At 40.9% G+C, this 18,377-nt stretch overlaps 1 protein-coding gene across 3 annotated transcripts in view; it reads right to left on the bottom strand.

Annotated features, from left to right (window-relative positions):
- Window positions 1-18,377, bottom strand: part of LOC126417144 (polycomb protein Sfmbt-like) — a 299,440-nt gene that overhangs the window by 246,046 nt on the left and 35,017 nt on the right. For 2 of the 3 annotated variants that reach the window (XM_050085040.1, XM_050085042.1), the window contains exons 2-3: window positions 3,318-3,389; window positions 2,715-2,857 (exon numbers count right to left, since the gene is read on the bottom strand). In XM_050085040.1, coding sequence (XP_049940997.1) covers window positions 2,715-2,857; window positions 3,318-3,389 — 215 coding nt within the window. The remainder of the gene's footprint in view (window positions 1-2,714; window positions 2,858-3,317; window positions 3,390-18,377) is intronic. The other variant, XM_050085041.1, reaches the window with a different exon arrangement.

The raw sequence follows: 18,377 nt of genomic DNA, 5'->3' as shown, positions 1-18,377 counted from the left end.
TGCTTAGAACTGGGTTTCCATTTGAGCTCTTGATATTCGTACAAGTTGTTCTCTTTTCTCCAAAGGTCTCTTTAATTTTCCTGTAGGCAGTATCTATGTTACCCCTAGTGATGTAAGCCTTACATTTATCCTCTAGTCATCCCTGCTTAGCCATTATGCACTTCCTGTCGATCTCATTTTTGAGACGTTTGTATTCCTTTTTGCCTGCTTCATTTACTGCATTTTGTATTTTCTCCTTTCATCAATTAAATTCAGTATTTTTTCTGTTACCCAAGGATTTCTACTAGCCCTCGTCTTTTTACCCACTTGATCCTCTGCTGCCTTCACTACTTCATCCCTCAAAGCTACCCATTCTTCTTCTACTGTATTTCTTTCCCCTCATTCCTGTCAATTGTTCCCTTATGCTCGCCCTGAAACTCTGTACAACCTCTGGTTTAGTCAGTTTATCCAGGTCCCATCTCCTTAAATTACCACCATTTTGCAGTTTCTTCAATTTTAATCTACAGTTCATAACCAATAGATTGTGGTCAGAGTCCTCATCTGCCCCTGGAAATGCCTTAAAATTTAAAACCTGGTTCCTAAATCTCTGTCTTACCATTATATAATCTATCTGATACCTTCTAGTATCTCCAGGACTCTTCCATGTATACAACCTTCTTTTATGATTCTTGAACCAAGTGTTAGCTATGATTAAGTTGTGCTCTGTGCAAAATTCTACCAGGCGGCTTCCTCTTTCATTTCTTACCCCCAATCCATATTCACCTACTACGTTTCCTTCTCTCCCTTTTCCTACTACCGAATTCCAGTCACCCATGATTATTAAATTTTCGTCTCCCTTCACTATCTGAATAATTTCTTTTATTTCTTCATACATTTCTTCGTCATCTGCAGAGCTAGTTGCCATATAAACTTGTACTGCTGTAGTAGGTGTGGGCTTCAATAGCCCTAACTGCATTTTTCAGGTCTCTTACACTGGATAGGTTCTGTCTGATAGCCTTGCCACCTCCATTAGTAGCACAAAGCAAAACAAGAATTGCTTCTTCACGAATAAAAAAAAAAAAAGCATCTGATTTGTTATTGTTTCTAAGCTACAGAACAGGGTCCACCTGTAAAACCAAAGAGTATATATCACAGCCTTCTAGATGTATCCTGTGCACGTTTGCTTGAAAGTAATCCAAGGAACCATTGAATTACTGCTTCAGTAAGTGGGCATAGCAGGAAGGTCATGTCACACATTTAATCATTTTTCAGGCACTTTGTATGTGATTTCATTGTTGAAACTTTGGGAACTGATTGTCCACAAGTTCTAGTAATAAATAAAGAATAACTAATAAAATATTCTTGGGTTTGAAGGCTTCTCAAGTGGTTAGTTGTGAGCTTTCAGCAGAGATCTCTTCTACTAATGTCAAGTGGTTGACTGTCGTGTGAATGCCACAGCAAGGCTTATATAGCCGCATTGTCACCAGTGACATCACTGACCCTCAGTCCTGCACTGTACATTATAACGTTTTGATGATGCACCTGCTTCAACCAGTTCATCTCTCCAGTTAGTCAGCCAGACTTTCGCACTATTGAACAGTGCCGCATAAGGTGTTTTCCCAACACTGTCCCAAAAAAGTCAGCTGTAGCGGAACATACAGTGGAGAACACACACTGAATTGCATTCAATGAGAGCTCTATTATTAAACGGACCAACAGCTTTCGGAATAGCATAATAAACAAAGTAATAGAGATCAAAATATCGGACAACACTCTCAAAGACGGTGCATCGCAGCTGAGTATGGCCTGGAATCCTGTGATTGGGGAGTTGAGGCGAGTGGGGGGGTCGCATCACCAAAACATTACCATATATAGTGTGGAACTGAGCAACAGTGATGTCACTGGTAATGGCACAGCTACGGAAGCTTGGTAGCAGCATCCACACAACAGTCAACCACTTGACAATGGCGGAGGAAATCTGTGACGAAAGTTCGTAGGCAGTCAACCTCTTGACACAACTTGAAATGCCAGAATATTTCATTACTTGATATTGCCACAAGATCACGCACTTGTGCAAATAAAAAATAAATTGAAAATTGACATTTTCGGTACATCTCATGAATATCCCCCTTAAGCAGTGGACAGAGATAAGAATAAGATTTGGATACCTTTTTTTACATACACGAAGGACAATCTCTCACTAACGTGGTTGCTCTGAACTTCCGTAACACCCCATTGCACTGGCTGCATCCAAAAGATTGCAGAGCTCTTTTCTGCTTTCTCCTATTACTGTTACCCCAGTTTAATATTATTTGATTAGAAACGTTATTTCATTTTAAGCTTCTGATCTGGCTTTCCTGTTTCCACGTATGTTAATGTTATGCACGATATTCCCAGACCAATACATCCAAGACCATCGTTCTTCACATTCAATGATAACAGATGCACAGTGAAATGGGCTACAACCTCTAAATCTTGTTTATGCACCTGTACACTGACCGGCACCTCAACTTAACCACTTGACCGATCTTTGCTCCATCCATTATTTTTATTCGACCCGGCACTTTCCTCTAATTTTATTAGGAAAATGCATGCAACAGTTAGGAAGAATACTTCAGTATTATTACTGGACTAATGTTCAAAAAGCAACAATATTCTAACAGCACACAGGAGCAGAAAAGGGGGTAACAAATCAAACAGTTAGCGTTAAGTACAAATACAACTCTCATACTCACCAGACCACCAACTCGATCTCTCATTTCGTCAAATGGATGCGGGCTTTCAGAAAAGAAGGAGCTTTGCGAAGGAGTATCCATCATCACAATGTTGGGATCGTGTGGCAGCAGCATGTCACTCACCCACATTAATCCTCCCATATCTGTTGATTCAAACAAACCATTTCAATACAAAAAAAAACATTAGTAAAATCAAAATGGGCACCCCACACCTTCACAGGAGGAATAAAAATACCAATTACCGTGTACAGTGCAAATCATACGTTACTGTTACTTACAACACAGCTTTATAAAACAAGAAAATACAAAAATATTATATTACAGTAAGTAGACACCATTTTTCTCGCAGAAAGTCAATGGTATAGAAACACCACAGTGATTACTAGAACAGAACAGAGAAAGAAAGGCATTACAAGGAAATTTAATTATTTGGGTTCACTACAATCTGACACCAAATTGCCACGGACCCAACTACAGCCAACATTCCCTAATACAATTAACCACTAGCATTCCAAAGGCACCACAGCAAGTAAACATTTGTTTACTCCTAATGGTGTGTACGCACTGACCGAACATGCCAAATGAACGTGAAGTATAACACACCTTTTACATAGGGGTCTTGTGGCATAAGATTAGACCCAAGACTTAATTGCCCTCTCTCCATCTCTTCTAGCTCTGTAACACAAAAGCAGTTTGTCGAGTGCATGCCTTTAGCAGCATCATTTATTCAATTCATAGTGAATTGCACAAATTTCAAGTTCTGTTCAAATTTTATTCAATCCTTTGTGATATTATTAGATCTACAACTTTGCTTCTGCCATTTTGCAATAGACAGCAGTTGCGGCAAGTGGGGTTCAGGTGGTTGGTCATAGGCATAATACAATAAGCTTAGGCATCTGTAAACATAATGCCATAAATGTATTAGTTGACTTGTGATTGCATCATCAGGTTATTCTCGATTAAGTACGTCAACTTATGTACCCATTTCTCACCGTTTCAGGGAGGTTTTTATTTTCTGCTTTAACATGAAGAAATCTGTGGCCTTGGCTCTTAAAATTAGTGGAAGAACATGCAGAGAATGTTTTCAACACCTTAAGAACAGTGATTTTGATGTCGAAGACTGGCATGGCGGTGGAAGACAGCAAGTTTTCATAGCTGCTGAAACACACGAAGACAGTCACAGGACATCATTATCGAAAGCAATTGATGTGCTCGAGCCCAGCACTGAAACACAAATGGCCACAATACAGCGATAAACACGTAGAGGTAATTTTGCAGCAGGTCAGTGCTTGACCTCATGTCGCAAAACCCGCCAAAATATACATGGAAACGTTGAAATGAGAAGTACTATCCTTCCCGCCGTATTCTCCATACGTTGCTCTCTCTGACTACCACCTTTTTCGATCTGTGGCATACAGTCTTGCTGACCAGCACTTCTGATCATATGAACAAGTGCAAAATTGAATCGGTTCATGGATCCCCAGAAAAGACGCCCAGTTCTTCCGCCACGAGATCCGTATGCCATCCGAAAGATGGGAGAATGTAGTGGCAGCAATGTGCAATACTATGAATCATAATTTTTTTCATAATAAAGCCCTGAACTTTGAGAAAAAACGGCGGAAGCAAAGTTGTAGACCTAGTATGTAATGTGTTACATTTTTTTAAAAAAATAAAAAAAAAAAATAAAAAAAAAAATCCACTGATGGGAAAAATACACTTATCAGTCACAAATTATATCTGCTCCAAAATCTGCAATTACACACAATTTTACTCCAGGATTAGTACAAGTACAAGAAGTGGTAGTAGTAGTAGTAGTAGTAGTAGTAGTAGTAAGAGGAGGAGGAGGAGGAGAGCCATACAGACACAAAATGTTAGTTTGTTCCACAGTCACATTTCCTTTATAGTTTAATACCCATTTGGCAATACATACAGCACTTCTTCCTAGTTTGTTTTACTACATTATTGTAACCACCAGAATGTGTATTGAAGGACAGTTTGCCTAATCTACATTCATACCCTGCAACTGATGCATAACAGCGAATAGTTTGTACCACTGTTAGTCATTCTCTTCCCTGTTCCATTCACACATGAAGCTAGGGAAATATAATTGCCCATATTCCTCCACAGAAAGCCGCTATCCCTCTTATCTGAACCTTTTGCAACATGTACGTTGGAGATAGCAGAGCTATTCTAAAGTTTGTCACAAATTCTAGTCCTCTATCTATCTTAACAGTGTTTTGTGAAAATGAATGTCTTCTTCCCTCTAAAGAGCCAGCATTTCCACAACATTCTCATGACGATCAAACTGACCGGCAACAACTTCACCAGCATATCTCTGAATTGCTTCGACAGCACACATTAATGTGACCTGGTACGGGTTCACTGTATCTACTCCAACCCTCTTCAATATCAACTCTCAGAACTGTTTTATGGGAACTGCCCTTACAAAACAGATTTCAATCCTGCAAACCATCTGACCTTAATCATCACTAGTCCTTGTCCCCATGCTCCACTTTTATTTCCTCATCAATTTTCTGCCTCAAGTCACCTATCCATTATTCTACATCCTCACTGTTCTCTTTTCAGTCTCACTCTGCTGTAATCTGTTCCCTGCCACCTCCATACACATACATGTAATACTCTTCATGTTCTATGTAAGTAAAGTCTGGGGTGCACAGCCCACAACTGAGCTACTGAGGTACGGCACACCCTTTCTCCGTTGCAGCACTAGGAGGGGCCAACATTCCAGCCACCTTTGGCATAGTTCTCACTGAGGTGATGTGATACGTTGCAATTACGATCACAGGATGCAACTGTTATCTGTGCAATACTCGTGTGCCCAAAAGAGCGATACGACAAGCGATGAGACCCAGGAGCTGGCAGTAGCCTCGTGTGGTGTGTCTCTGCCAGTCTTGTTGCTAACAACTTCCAAATATGTGATGTATTTACTTGGACTACAAAGAGGTATGGCTGTTCTTCCAGCATTATAACAATTTTAATACTTTAGTTTCATCGTGCCATATGACCTAAAATGCACCAAACATAAATTGCCAGTGATTAAACTTATAACTGCAAACCTTTCAAAATATGCGCCTTTTTAAATTAATATCAAAATATCACAAAAATTATGGGCAATAGCGCAAAGAAAACCAGATTATTAAAAAGCTGCAATATCAGACTATACGATAGGGAAAAAAAAAACATTCCTTTTTTCCCAAATAATTTTGTGAAAATTGAATAGGAAAGGTTGCAAAACAGAACAAGTACAAGTTCCAACACAGTTGTCAATTTTTTATGCAAAAAGTAAAAGTTCTACCGAGAAACTAGCTACAGAGACAGATATGGCATCACTTGATCTGCATAACACAATTTTTTGTTGAAGCTCATCAGATGACTTTCAGTGTATCATACAACACAGCTGCTCGAAGCAACCAGCACTCTGTGTTGTTCCAGGAGATAAGACTTTGTCGTATTGCTGCCGTACCAGTGTGAACCAGTTACATGGCTCCATCAATGTGGGTTGCTTCTGCATTGCATATCTCATCTATATTTACACACATACTCCGCAAGCCACCATGTGGTGTGTGGCAGAGGATACCATGTAACACTACTTGTCATTCCATTTCCCATTCCACTCGCAAATAGACTATGCATATGTCTCCATATGAACCCTGATTTCTCACAATCTTATCTTCGTGATCCTCAAGCGCGATGTATATTGACCACAATAGAATCATTCGGCAGTCAGCTTCAAATGTCAGTTCTCTAAATTTTCTCAACAGTATTTCTTGAAAAGAACGTGTCTTTCCTCCAGGGAATCCCATTTGGGTTCCCGAAGCATCTCCGTAACACTTATTCGAACCTAGTGTTAACAAATCAAGCAGTCTGCCTCTGAATTGCTTCTATGTCTTCCTTCAATCCAACGTGGTACAGATCGCAAACACTCTAACAGTGCTTGAGACTACATCGCACCAGCATCTCCTTTACAAGTGAACCACTGTTTCCTAAAAGTCTCCCAATAAAGCAAAGTTGGCCATTCACCTTCCCTATCACAGTTCTCACACACTTGTTCCACCTGATATAGTTTTGCAACATTACACCCAGATGACTAGACATGGTCAAGCAGGACGCTAGTAATATTGTATCTGAACATTACAGGTTTGATCTTCCTACTAACCCGCATTAACTTACATTTTTCCACATTTGGGGGTAGCTACCATTCATCACACCCAATTGAAAATTTGTCGAAGTCAGCCTGTATTTTCCTACAGTCACTCAACTTTGACATCTTACAGTACACCGTAACATCATCAGCAAACAACTGCAGATTCCTGCCCACCCCGTCCACCAAATTGTTTATGTATATAGTGAACAGTGGTTCTATCACACTTCCCTGGGGTACTCCTGATGAAACCCTCATCTCTGATGAACAGTTGCCGTCGAGGACAAGATACTGGGTTCTATTATGTACGATGTATACGACCCACTCACGTATCTGTGAACTTCGTTAACAGCCTACAATGGGCACTAAGTCAAATGCTTTCTGGAAATTTAGAAATATGGATTCTGCCTGTTGCCCTTCATCCACAGTTCTCAGTACATGTGGATAAGAAGTAGTATCGCTGACCGTATCATATATCTTATCATCTCAGTGAGAACCACGCCTTTTCCCCTGGAAAAGATAACTGGTACTTGGTTGATAGGAGACAGTGTTCTCGGAACCACCCTGGAAGGACTGAAACCGAAAAAAGTCCCCACCTCAATACAGAATTGACACTGGGAACTGCAGGGGCAGAGTCTATGCTGTACCAACTAGACCACCAATGCCATCATTTTGGGCCCATCAGGTTTGTATTTATACTCAATAACGATCTTCCACTTTCACTCTCAAAACATGAGAACTTTGTTCTTTCTGCAGTCAATGCAAGTACAGAAATGAGAAACAGTAATAATTCTACAACAGGGCAGGTGGCGAAATGTATGAAAATATCAACATGTGGTTGCAGAAGAGTAATTGCTAAAATGGAATTGTTAAACTCTGACAAGATTCAACATGTGCAGTTTAGTAGGCTATACTTCTGAGACAGCCTCAAAAAGTATTATTCTTTCAAACAATGAAATCCAAGACAAACATGACATTAAGCTTTTAGAATTACACGTAATCCACAATCTGAATAGGAAAATTCAGATCCTCGACTTTTTGAATTGCATTACTACAGTTGCACTATAACTGATCACAACTATCTTAGACTTTAAAATGAAAAATTAGTCTGTTCTGCACATTTTAAATTACAAATAAATTACGGAATAATTGTTTGAGGAAAATTTTTTACAGAAAAGACATTTTCAGAAGTGTTACAAAACTTAAATCTTGCGTTAGACCTAGAACGTTCTGCAGTTACCCTATATAATCCAAAGTATCAGGGCACCTATTACTGTCCATCCTTCAACTTTTACTCTTCCGGGGATACTTTCAATGAGGTGTCTGAACGTCTGCCGAGGAGTAACAGCCCATTCTTTCTTACAAGCTGAAACCAGAGAAGGTAGTGATACTGAACATTGGGGTCTGGAGATCAATTATCCCATAGGAGGTATTCCATTGTGTTCAGGTCGAAACTCTAAAACAGGCCAGTCCATTTCAGGAAAATTGTGGTTCACACAGTATTGTGGCACAGATGATGCTATATGACAAGGTGCACTGTCATGCTGATACAATCCATCACGTCTCCAAACTGTTCCCTAATGCGTGCAGTACACAGTCCTATAAAATGAGTTTGTATTATTCTGCATTTAGTCTTTTCTTAAGCGCAATACAGGCACTACACACTAATCATGAAACTCATCCCTATACTGTAACATCACCACCACCTCACCTCACTGTTAACACTACACGTGATGGCAGCTAATGTTTTACAGGTATTCGTCAAACCCAGATCCTTCCATCAAATTTCAATGAGGTGCAGAGCAATCCATCACACCAAATCACTCGTTTTCAGTCATCCACTTTCCAGTGGCAATGCTCTTTACACCACCTCAAGTGTTGCTTATCACAGACTACAGAAACACGTGGCTTATGAGGAGCTGCACAACTGACGTACCCCATTCTTTTTAATTTCCTATGCAAAAGCATTGTGCTAGCTGGACTGCTGGTGGTGCTTTAACATGCACAAATGATTCGTTTTCCTGATTCCATCCAAGTTTTTACAACCACCCTTGCAATGCTCGACACCACCTGCCGCCAGTATGTCTGTTTGGTCTTGGTTTACCTATGGTTCTTCTTTCCCCTTTCCACTTTACTGTAATGTCAGGAACGGTCGAATTGGGCAGCTACGTTGAAATGTCCTTAAAAAATTTGTTTCTTGCAGTATTTTCTATCCTGCTTTGCACAGGTGGAACACAGTTTATGATACCTCACAGTTGTGGTAACACAGAGACTTGTGGAACAAACAGCAGGTTCCTGAGCTTGATGATTGTAGAGTTCACGAAGCCAATGGGTAACCAAAATTGTGTACGTTAACAATCTGAATCAAAACCACAATAGAGGCACAGTCAAAACTCTACTGACCTATGGCACATATTTAACACTTTGACAAAATAGCTCTGTGAACAAGGGAGAATGTCTGACCATTGCAGGCTGAGGCATTTACAGGCAGTCTTGTGTCAGTGGATGGCCCCATGTGACATGCTTGCAGCTGCGGGTGTACCTCGTTCAGGAGCAAGATTCGGCTAGAGTATGTACCCAAGCTGACCTGTTCTCCATTTAAATCTACATCTACAGCTAGATGATTACTCTGTAATTCACAATTAAGAGCCTGGCAGAGGGTTCTTCAAACCACTGTTAACTGAGTGTATGTGCAGACAAGAAAAGAAAAAGTTCCCGGATTTTTTTCTGGATATAGACACACTTTTTCCCAAAGAGTTAAGTTTTGAATGTGAGCCAAACACCCCTTAATTTAAGAAGTTCCTCACACATTCTCATAGGTAACATAATTCACCCTGTGTAAAAGAAAATTCATTTTGAAAGTAACACTTCTCAAACCACCATTTGCAATATTTTCCCATGACCTGATAAAAAATGTCCCACACACGAGCGACGAATCGCAGATCTGTCAAAGGCAATATCGTCTGTAATCGGTCCCTCACCTTAACACCCCACCCATGAGTGAATTGCCACACAATTTCAATCACTATTATGAATGTCACTGTGTCGACAAATTCTGCTATGGGAAATTAACTGCTATGTTTAGCAGCAGTTGCAGCCAATTTCTGTATCACCAGGACTACTTTCAAAAACTAAATTTAAAATAAACGAGAATTATAATTTATTAAACTTGTTCTGAAGCACTGTTCTTGAGAAGTGTATGTTACTTTACAGAAAATATTACATTTTTCACTGACATCGAATGGGTTGTGTACATTCTCTTACTTTATCAGTCCTCCATTTGTTTTTGTTCATTAGTCTTATAATTTGACTGCAAGTATTTACACAATTTACTTGTTGTGTCTATAGAGATGTTGTCTACAGCAGTACTATCAATTACAATCACTCTTGTTATAATTGTATGAAGGAGAACTACATTATATGAAATGACAACTGATTTGAGTAGAACTGTATAATACATTTGCCTTTGACATTTAAATTAAAATGTCCTTATAACATTAGAGTAGGTACATGTGTCATTCTATTTAAAAGTTAAAACCTTTAATAAAGTGCATAATTATTTCATAAGTAACTCAAAATTGTAAGAGGGAGGCCTTTATTTCATGACTATGAATTTCCCATCACTCCCAATTATCTAGCACGAGCTTCAAATGCTAATCACTGAAAAATTGGAGGGTGTCTTTTGCATAACTTCTTAATATAAAACGCAACTCCAGCTTCAACATAACTTCTCAGAGCAGTCCATGGAGCCTGGATAACTTTAAATTCTAATGTAAATTTCTTACTTAATGTGGGCAAAGCGAAACTGAACAAAATTCCACAACCACCCCTAATAAATAGAGAAACAAGTCACAACCACATTGCTACACACCTATGCTAACCTGCCAGACAGCCATAATGTGAGCACGAATTGCATGTGATTCAACTGATTGCCTGGGATTACTATACAATCGGCGACCGATCATTGAGATTTCCCCACATGTGTGATCTAGGACACAATCAGTTGCCTGTGTGACAAATCGCTGTGATCTGTCACTCGTGTGTGGGACTCTTAAACATTTGGGATGTAACACTTATCAAAATCAGTTTATTGTTACCAAGTATTGCATAGTCATCTTCCTAAAGTGTCTGACACATTTTGCTGTCAGCAGACGCCTGTGTGTGCACTGTGTTTCGTTACCGTAAATGACAAATTTTCTTTGCAATGAAGTTTTATTATGGTGTTATTCCCTTGTTTATGTTTTATTGCTGCAGTAGCAGGTAAAACTAAAATTCTTTGTTAGATTAGAAGTTCTTACCATTCAAAATTACAAAAATTTGACTGAAAATTAAACCAATGAAATATGTCTCACCACCTACAGGCAATTTAAAGTAGGTGTCTGCAAGATATTTGAAAAATAATGGCCCCCAGCCAATATTTCCAACAATTTCTCCGTCCTAGAAATTGAATACAGATCAATATTTGCTGAGCATTAATGGGAGACTTAAGATCCCACAAATTCAAAGTGATCCATTCAGTTTCTTAACTACAACAATGGGCATAGCCCACTGACTAGATGATAATGGGGATATAACTTGCATATTTTGCACTCTCTGTAGTTTTGCTGTAAATTGATTGCACACTGTGAAAGGCACTGGACAAGCTATACAAAACTTGGGCACTGCTGACCTATTGTCACCCAAGAGCTGACTAGAAGCAGGGTTGGTTGTCAAACTACAGAGTTATACTTAGCTTGGACTAAGATCTGACCTCACAATGCCATCAACTGGCAATTGTACATCACCCCTCTGCTCTGAGAGGACCTCAGCTGGGGGAGTCAATGCACCAGTATGTGTCCTCATTAATCAGTGACACAGTCATGACTGTGTCTAACCAAAAATCTGATGTTGTTCCGCTAATGCCCAGTTGCAACTCAAGCCTCTGCATCCCATTTGCTGCTGCTGCTATGGGTACCAGCAAAATAGTGTGCAGTGCACTGACAGCCGATGTTGTTGTTACATGCAGGCCGAGGCAGACACATGCTACAAGCCCTGGTATGCAGCATGCAAAACAGGTGATGTCACAGGAAGGGCAGTGAATTCATTGATAACATGGGCTGGACACAAATACCAATGGTGTACCGCTAATGAATGAACTAACTACCGAATCCCGTGTCACTGGACTACCAGGTGCCCAGTAAATCTGATTACAACATTAACTGGAAGTCATCAGTTCATCACAGAGCACATTGGCGACTAATACCACTAAAACAAGTCAGCACCAGAAGAATCTTTAACCATAATTTGTGGAAATGCAATTATTTTGTGAGCTCTGGCAAGTTTTAGCACATCACTCAGGGTTGGATCAAATGACTCTGAAGTCTTCGCACTAACCTCTTTATCAAGAGAAAGACGTATGACATCATCATGGATTAATGAGTCCGCATACGATGTGTCACACTGTTCACATGAAAAAATCACACTTGTGCGCTAAGCCTTACAAGTGAGCAGCCCATGCTGTGTATGTTTGCTTACGTTGCTTAACACTTCGATTAAATGTTAACCTAGTTGCAACTATGCAGCTTTGGTGACATTAATAGTCAGTCAGTAAACCACAAATATTGGAAAAGCTCTACTACTGGGCTCTCAAATGGCTCTGAGCACTATGGGACTTAACATTTGAGGTCACCAGTCCTCTAGAACTTAGAACTACTTAAACCTAACTAACCTAAGGACATCACACACATCCATGCCTGAGGCAGGATTCGAACCTGCGACCATAGCAGTCGCGTGGTTCTGGACTGAAGTGCCTAGAACCGCTCGGCCACAGTGGCCTGCTACTGGGCTCTGAGAGTGAGCATAGTTTTTGTACCACTTTGTACAGTTGACTACTAGAAGACAGTAAGAGTACACTCTGAAGTTCTGGACCAGTTCCTTGACTTGTCATGCAGTGAAGAAAAAAGTAACGTAAACAGACCTCCCAACTCTCATGTGTCACATTGAAGCAAGCGAACGGAGGAGGAGGAGGAGGAGGAGGAGGAGGAGGAGGAGGTGGTGAGGTAATTGCAGCTGCAGACTGTTGTTGGTTTTACATCAGCAGTAACAGCAATTTCTTAGCTGCTGTAGCAAATTCCACTGCTGTTTGTGCTGCAACAACTTTAGAAATTCAGGATCCATGCTGCACTGGAATAGTAGCACAGCAATAAAGTTGTCATCATCACTTTTGTACCTTACTCTGCGAACACAGTTTACTATCACTCGTACTGGCAGCAACGCAGACACTTGTAGAAAAAATGGTGGGTGCCTGAGGTCGACCATGGTGGAGTTCAAGAAGTGAGTGGCTAGCTAATAACACGTTCAGAGAGTAGCAAAGTTGTATTAAGTGTATATATGAACACTCCAGGAAGCAATCTGAATCAAAAATGTAATATAGGCAAGGTCAAAACTCTACTGACCAATGACACTTACTTAATGTTTGCTTGTGTGTGTGTGTGTGTGTGTGTGTGTGTGTGCGCGTGTGTGCGCGTGTGCGCGCGTGTGCGCGCGTGTGCGCGCGTGTGCGCGCGTGTGCGCGCGTGTGCGCGCGTGTGCGCGCGTGTGCGCGCGTGTGCGCAAGTGTATACCCCTTCTTTCACCCTAAGGTAAGTCTTTCCGCTTCCGGGATTGGAATGACTCCTTAGCCTCTCCTTTAAAACCCACATCCTTTCGTCTTTCCCTCTCCTTCCCTCTTTCCTGATGAGACAACAGTTTGTTGCGAAAGCTAGAATTTCATGTGTATGTTTGTGTTTGTTTGTGTGTCTATCGACCTGCCAGCACTTTCGTTCGGTAAGTCACATCATCTGTGTTTTTAGATATATCTACTTAATGTTTCAGTGAACTAGCACGACTGACTGACCAGTGTCATGTGTCAGTATTTCCAAGCACTCTTGTGTAAGTGGGTGGCTCCATGTGACGTGCTTGTAGGTTCAGCAGTGTCTTGCACAGGAGCAAGTTGCAGCTGGAGCACTTAGCCCGATAATCTCTGAACTGTTGTCCATACCAACACCTGGGCTAGATGGGGAATCCAGATCATTACCACATGCTAAATAGGTGATGTCCACTAACTACACCACGTTTGAAGTGCCTGAGCTCTCAAGACCAAGCCATAATCTCGTTGGTGCTTCCCGACTGATGACATAATACTCCCTGTCTCTTTTTATAATGATGAGTCCACCTCTCTTAACATCTATTGCTCAATTCCATGTTACGCTGGGGTTTCCAGATACTTTGGTTCAGATAGAGTTATGTTTCCAAAATAGTTCAAATTTATAAAACTGTTTTGAGTATATACAGGCATGTATGTCTTCAGTCATTACCAAAATCTGAAAGGATTACAGATTATCTACACACAGGCTTCAAACATGTGACACCAGTACAGAAAAGAATTATATCCAGGGTGTATACACGGAAATGGAAAAAAAATTCCAGATTTTTCCTGGATAAAAATACACTTTTTCCCGGGTGAAAATACACATTTTCCTGGGTGAAATTTCCCTTGGAACAGTAAAACTTATCAGTTCCTTGAGTGATAAAGGTTTCATACACCACTTCCTGGCTCTTTAGAAAAAAAAAATACATTTTGGAAAGATCTTTGATGCACAGCAACATGTGAAGGGCTTATTTCAATAGTGGTACAAGTCCACTTTTCAAAAAATGGAGTTATCCTCACGTACATACTCACACAATAGTGCATAGTGGGACAGCTCCAGCTTCGTCCTACTGCCAACAGAGTGCACCTCAATGTTGACGCTTTAGAGAAAGCAAGCAAGAATTTATTTCAGTAGTGGTAGAAGTCCGTGTGCTTTTGTGCATTGCAGCGTGTTGCTATTTCTTGTGAAGATGATGGATTCAGGAGCATTATAAAGAGACTGTGATACAATTGACGATCCAGATTTTCAAACGATTGCAGGTAAAAAGAATTTAATTACTTTTCTCTCAGCATTATAGATATTTTGTTCCAAAAAAGGAATATGCGAGAATGAAAGTCATGTTGACAATAACAACGGAAAATGATGGTGTCCATCTTAATGTATTTCAACAATACAAGAGAAGGAAAGTTGCTACTCACCATATAGCAGAGATGCTGAGCCGCGATAGGTACAATAAAAAGATTCACACAATCATAGCTTTCAGTCATTAAGGCCTTTGTCAGCAGTACACACACACACACACACACACACACACACACACACACACACACACACATACATCTGCAATCTCAGAGAGCTGAAACTACACTGCAAGCAGTAGCACCAGTGCACGATGGGAGTGGCGACTGGGTGGGGGTAAGGAGGAGGCTGGGGTGGAGAGGGGGAGGGATAGTATGGTGGGAGTGGCGGACAGTGAAGTGTTGTAGTTTAGATGGAGAGTAGGAGAGAAGGTGCAGAGGGGGGAGGGGTTAAGTAGCGGAAAGCAGAGAAATAAAAATAAAAGAAATTAAAATACTGGGTGTGGCGGTGAAATGATGGCTGTGTAGTGCTGGAATGGGAACAGGGAGGGGGCTGGATGGGTGAGGACAGTGACTAACGAAGGTTGAGGCCAGGAGGGTTACGGGAACATAGGATGTATTGCAGGGAAAGTTTCCACCTGCGCAATTCAGAAAAGCTGGTGTTGGTGGGAAGGATCCACATGGCACAGGCTGTGAAGCAGTCATTGAAATGAGGGGTATCATGTTTGGCAGCGTTTACAGCTACAGGGTGGTCCACTTGGTTTTTGGCCACAGTTTGTCGTTGGCTGTTCATGCGGACAGACAGCTTGTTGGTTGTCATGCCTACATAGAATGCAGCACAGTGGTTGCAGCTTAGTTTGTAGATCACATGACTGGTTTCACAGGTAGCCCTGCCTTTGATGTGATTGGTAATGTTAGTGACCAGACTGGAGTAAGTGGTGGTAGTAGGATGTATGGGACAGGTCTTGCATCTAGGTCTATTACAGGGGTATGAGCCATGAGGTAAGGGATTGGGAGCAGGGGTTGTGTAAGAATGGACGAATATATTGTGTAGGTTCTGAGGACGGCGGAATACCTCGGTAGGAGGGGTACTCCAGTCTGGTCACTAACATTACCAATCACATCAAAGGCAGGGCTACCTGTGAAACCAGTCATGTGATCTACAAACTAAGCTGCAACCACTGTGCTGCATTCTATGTAGGCGTGACAACCAACAAGCTGTCTGTCCGCATGAACAGCCAACAACAAACTGTGGCCAAAAAACAAGTGGACCACCCTGTAGCTGTAAACGCTGCCAAACATGATACCCCTCATTTCAATGACTGCTTCACAGCCTGTGCCATATTGATCCTTCCCACCAACACCAGCTTTTCTGAATTGCGCAGGTGGGAACTTTCCCTGCAATACATCCTATGTTCCCATAACCCTCCTGGCCTCAACCTTCGTTAGTCACTGTCCTCACCTATCCAGCCCCCTCCCTGTTCCCATTCCAGCACTACACAACCGTCGTTTCACCGCCACACCCAGTCTTTTTAATTTCTTTTATTTCTCTCATTTCCGCTACTTACCCCCTCCCCACTCCGCACCTTCTCTCCTGCCCTCTGTCTAAACTGCAACGCTTGACTGTCTGCCACTCCCACCATACTATCCCTCCCCCTCCCCGCCCCAGCCTCCTCCTTACCCCCACCCAGTCACCAGTCCCATCATGCACTGGTGCTAGTGCTTGCAGTGTAGTTTCAGCTCTCTGAGACTGCAGATGTGTGTGTAAGTTGCGCGCGTGAGTGTGTGTGTGTGTGTGTGTGTGTGTGTGTGTGTGTGTGTGTGTGGCTACTGCTGACAAAGGCCTTAATGGCCGAAAGCTATGATGTGTGAATCTTTTTATTGTACCTATCGCGGCTCAGCATCTCCGCTATATGGTGAGTAGCAACTTTCCTTCTCTCGTACTGTTACATTCCAACCTGGATTTTCCATTTTTTGATTAATGTATTTCACATATACATATGTTTTCAATCCTCTGGTGCTCTATAAATCATAACTTGTGTTACTTTCTATCTAGATACCAGTACCAATGATGATGAAACTTCCAATGAAAGTGCAAAAAATGATGAAATAGGAGACACTGTTAGTGATAGCTGTGTGAACGGTGCAGCCGCAAATATGTACACAAAAAGGAAGCATACTCAAACCAAGAAGGGTGCAAGAAAAACTGACATATGAAAAGCATATTCGAAAGAATAAAAGGAACACTGGAGAGTTATACATCACAGAAACTGGTAAATTAATTCCTCCAAAAACATTTTGCATTGTGGACTGCAGGTGTGTACGTAAATGTTTTAATAAAATTTCAGAGTATGAGAGGAAGACTTTATTTGACAATTTCTGGGCTATGGGTGATATTAATTGCCATAATAGTTATCTGAACAGAAGAATGCTGAAGATTAGATGGATATCACATAACTAATGAGGAGGTATTGAATAAAACTGGGGAGAAGAGAAATTTGTGGCACAACTTGACTAGAAGAAGGGATCAGTTGGTAAGACATATTCCGAGGCATCAAGGGAACACCAATTTAGTATTGGAGGCAGCGTGGAGGGTAAAAATCGTAGAGGGAGACCAAGACATGAATACACTAAACATATTCAGAAGGATGTAGGTTGCAGTAGGTACTGGGAGGAGATGAAGCTTGCACAGGATAGAGTAGTGTGGAGAGCTGCATCAAACCAGTCTCTGGACTGAAGACCACAACAACAACAGTTATCTGAATGGTTAATGGAGGTATCATTCAGTTAACTGCCGACGACTAAGAGATGGTTCTGGTTCTCAGAAAAGCCGTATTTAAGAATTTTGAATACTTGTGAACGGAAACTGTGCAATAGTATGCAAGAAATTTTTCTTGAATACTTTTGACATTTCTAAATGAATGACTCGCTAGGCTTTTAACAAAAAGCAAGGAAGAAGGTACACCTCACCTTGATAGAAGGGGGTAAACATCAGAACAAATTCTCTGTACTGGAAGGTCTGGTCAACAATGTAAAGGAACACACCAAAAGCTTTCCAGTTTCAGAGAGCCATTAAGCAAGGAAGGATAATCCCCACAAAAGGTTTTTAAATCCAGAGCTGTGTGTGGCCAAAATGTACGATTTGTTCAAAGGTATTCAGATTCAGATTCTTTATTTGCCGTTGACCACATGCAATGCAATAGGCATTCCAATTATGTTAAGATACATGTTTACATTATAAGTACAAATTATTTATGCTACATTAATCAATATACAGTATTGGAATCATAGACTTAAAACTCAATTTCTATGTAACAAGTATCCATGAATTCTGAGAGACTGTAGTGTGGATTGTCTATTAACCATTTGTTCAGTTTACTTTTAAAATTATTGAAAGGTGTAGTGAGTGCAGTATGTGGTAATTTGTTAAATAATTTCTAACAGTTCACTTTGTGAGAGTTGCCAGTTTTTGTCAGCCTATGTCTAGGAATGTCAATACTCTCTTTGTTTCTGGTGTCATGTAAGTGTATGTTCT

The sequence above is a fragment of the Schistocerca serialis genome, chromosome 8 (assembly GCF_023864345.2).
Source record: "Schistocerca serialis cubense isolate TAMUIC-IGC-003099 chromosome 8, iqSchSeri2.2, whole genome shotgun sequence".
Taxonomy (NCBI): Eukaryota; Metazoa; Arthropoda; class Insecta; order Orthoptera; family Acrididae; genus Schistocerca; species Schistocerca serialis.
The sequence above is the reverse complement of the archived record's forward strand: the minus strand, read 5'-3'. Positions and strand labels throughout refer to the sequence as shown.